The 2,627-nt window shown below is 53.1% G+C and overlaps 1 protein-coding gene across 1 annotated transcript in view; it reads right to left on the bottom strand.

Moving 5' to 3' along the window:
• Positions 1–1,857, bottom strand: part of LOC105558612 (nucleolysin TIAR) — a 5,315-nt gene extending 3,458 nt beyond the window's left edge. Inside the window, exons 1-2 of the mRNA XM_012006393.1 lie at positions 680–1,857; positions 168–464 (exon numbers count right to left, since the gene is read on the bottom strand). Coding sequence (XP_011861783.1) covers positions 168–464; positions 680–1,267 — 885 coding nt within the window. The 5' untranslated portion in view covers positions 1,268–1,857. The remainder of the gene's footprint in view (positions 1–167; positions 465–679) is intronic.
• Between the last annotated feature and the right edge of the window lie 770 nt (positions 1,858–2,627).

Here is a 2,627-nt window from a genome sequence, read left to right as displayed (position 1 = left end):
CTCTAGTTTCGAGAAATCTGTAGCCAATCAACGTGCAACTATTCCATAAAAGCTGCAAGTTGATTGGCTACACGTTTCTCGAAACTAGAACTTGGACCAAGTTCTAGCATCGTGGACATTGGCCTTAAAAGGGAGAGAGAGAGATGCAAAGTACGCAAGTGACTAACCTGTTGAGCCTGATGATTGGCATTGGGGCCGACACTATTCGGATCGCCATTCTCCTTTCCCCAAAAGCATTTGACAATGCTGCCATTGATTTCTGTATTATGCGTCGACTCGATAGCGTGCGTCGCAGCCTCCTTGGTTGTAAACTTTATGAAAGCGTAGCCCTTGTCTTTGAACACTCTTATATCTTGGATGGTGCCGAACGGGGAGAACGTTTTCTTTATCAGCTCGTCCGTGATACCGTTCGTAAAACCTCCGCAGTACACAGTACAGTTGGTCGGACTACTTTGGTTATAAACCTGTGGGGAACAATAGGAATGAGCGTTGAAATTGATCTAGTCCCGGGTCGACGCGTTAGGTCGTACCGAGTCTCCACGGTAGTCGACGTAGTCTAAAATGTAACGAATGTAACGTTTTGCGTGAGGCGCGGGGCGAACGCATTCGGTTACGTTCGCAGGCCAAGAGTAGCTCCGCTACTCCGAGAGGCCGGATCTGACGTCTCGCGATTACATACCTCTTCGTAGTTGGGTTTACTATTGTTGGAATGCCGCGGCCTCTCGGACCTCGGTGGTGGCGGTTTCCTAGTGGACCAGTTGGTCCGGATGCTACGCGAGCCGAGCCATTGGCCATTCATCGCGTTGATCGCCGCCTCGGCCTCGGATTTCTTGACGAACGACACGAACGCGTAGCCCTTGCTCTTGAGCGTCTGCGGGTCGCGGACGATCCTGCAGTTGCTGATCTCGCCGAAGGGCGCAAAGGCCTCCTTGAGCGTCTGCGTCTCGATCTCCGGCGAGAGATCGCCGACGAATATGTGATGGTGGTTACTGGTGTCGAGCTTGGGCTGATTGCCCGGGCTGGTCGCCCAGTTAACCTTCATCTCCTTGTCGAGGAACGAGCGCTTGTTCATGGCGGCCAATGCCGTGGCCGCGCATTGGTGATTCGTGAACTCGACGAAAGCGTAAGGATCGTTGCCGGGTTCCCGGATGATCTTGCATCCCTTGACGGCGCCGATCTGCGAAAAGAGCGCGCACAGAAGGTCCTCGGACACCGAGACGTCCAGGTTGCCCACGTACAGCGTACGTGGATTGCTTTCCTCGCTCATGTTCGCACGCACTGCTACGGACGCACCGCCGCGGCGAACGCACTTTCACTTTTCGCCCGCTAACCGGACTAGGAGCCGCTCCGTCCGTACCGCTCGTTCGTTCGTTAGTTGGCTCGGTCGCTCGCGGCTCGAGCTCTCCCCTCTCGCGCGCGCTAAGGCTATCGTCCAGCAATGTTACCCTCCACGCGTCACACGTTACACGGCTATCCGCGGGAATCGCGTGATCGCTGCGCCGACTGGGCTCACATCACTCGCGCCCGACCGTTCGCGATCATCGAACATCCGGGCACTTACCAGGAACTTACCGATCCGTTAGTTTTTTTCCTCGCGCACGACCGACAATAAGAACGCTAAGCTACACCCAGCCTCTACGTCATACTAACATAAAATGGCCGCCCCGTGCCGCGCCGCGCCGCTTCGCGGCCCGCTTTCCCTTTGGCTCGCGCGCGGGTAAACTCGAGAGAGCGCGTTCGGTGACGCGTCCCGCAAAACGTCCCGAGCGCGCCCCTCTTTTCCGCGAACCCCAAGCACCGGACCACGGCCGACTCGTTGACGCGGGCGCATCCGCGATCGAACGGTGAAAAATCGGCTGCCGACGCTCGAAATTCGCCCAAGGGACACGTGTCTTCTCGTATCGCCCGTCGAGCTTTCGTAACAGGTAGCGCGAAAACTCACGCAAACCATTGGCCTCGCGAAACTCACTAGGCGTTCGAGTCTACTCTCCGTCCCACACGGTTCGTCACAATGGAAATTGCCACGATGTGGAAATGACGCTTTAGGCCCGGTCCACGATAGGCTGCGTTCAGATTCTACACCCGGGTGCACCCAGGCACCCAAAGCACAGTATAACCACAGTATAACCAGTATGGGCACTCTCTGTCGGCACCTTTGATCTGGGCGTTCTCAATTTTCCGCCATGTTTTTGATCGCCCCAACAGTGTATCAACGGCTAAAAGTGCCTGGGCCCTTTTCAGGATCGTATCCAGGAAAGGCGCGTACGAACTAGCGTACATTATTTATTGTAAATGGCCTATGAAAAAAATGTTCTAATAAAAGTAATTAATGTAATTACTTGCTCCAACGTATAAAAGTATTTACGCGTTATTCGTCAACACTGCGAATTTTTCAATGTCACACCGACTTTGCACTAACACACGTACAAAAATCCTGTGATTGGTCATTATAAAAACATGTCGGATGCGCAGTACGGATCGGCGCGAACGTGAAACAAAAGAACGAGTGCCCCTACTGGTTATACTGTGGTTATACGTTGGAGCAAGTTCAAGATTGTGTATTTTGTGTATTTGAAAGCGGAGAATGTATTTATTTATGAGAGAATATATGTATATTTTAAAGCAGA

Source organism: Vollenhovia emeryi, unplaced genomic scaffold (genome assembly GCF_000949405.1).
Source record: "Vollenhovia emeryi isolate VEMERY1.0 unplaced genomic scaffold, V.emery_V1.0 DF939327.1, whole genome shotgun sequence".
Taxonomy (NCBI): domain Eukaryota; kingdom Metazoa; phylum Arthropoda; class Insecta; order Hymenoptera; family Formicidae; genus Vollenhovia; species Vollenhovia emeryi.
The sequence above is the reverse complement of the archived record's forward strand: the minus strand, read 5'-3'. Positions and strand labels throughout refer to the sequence as shown.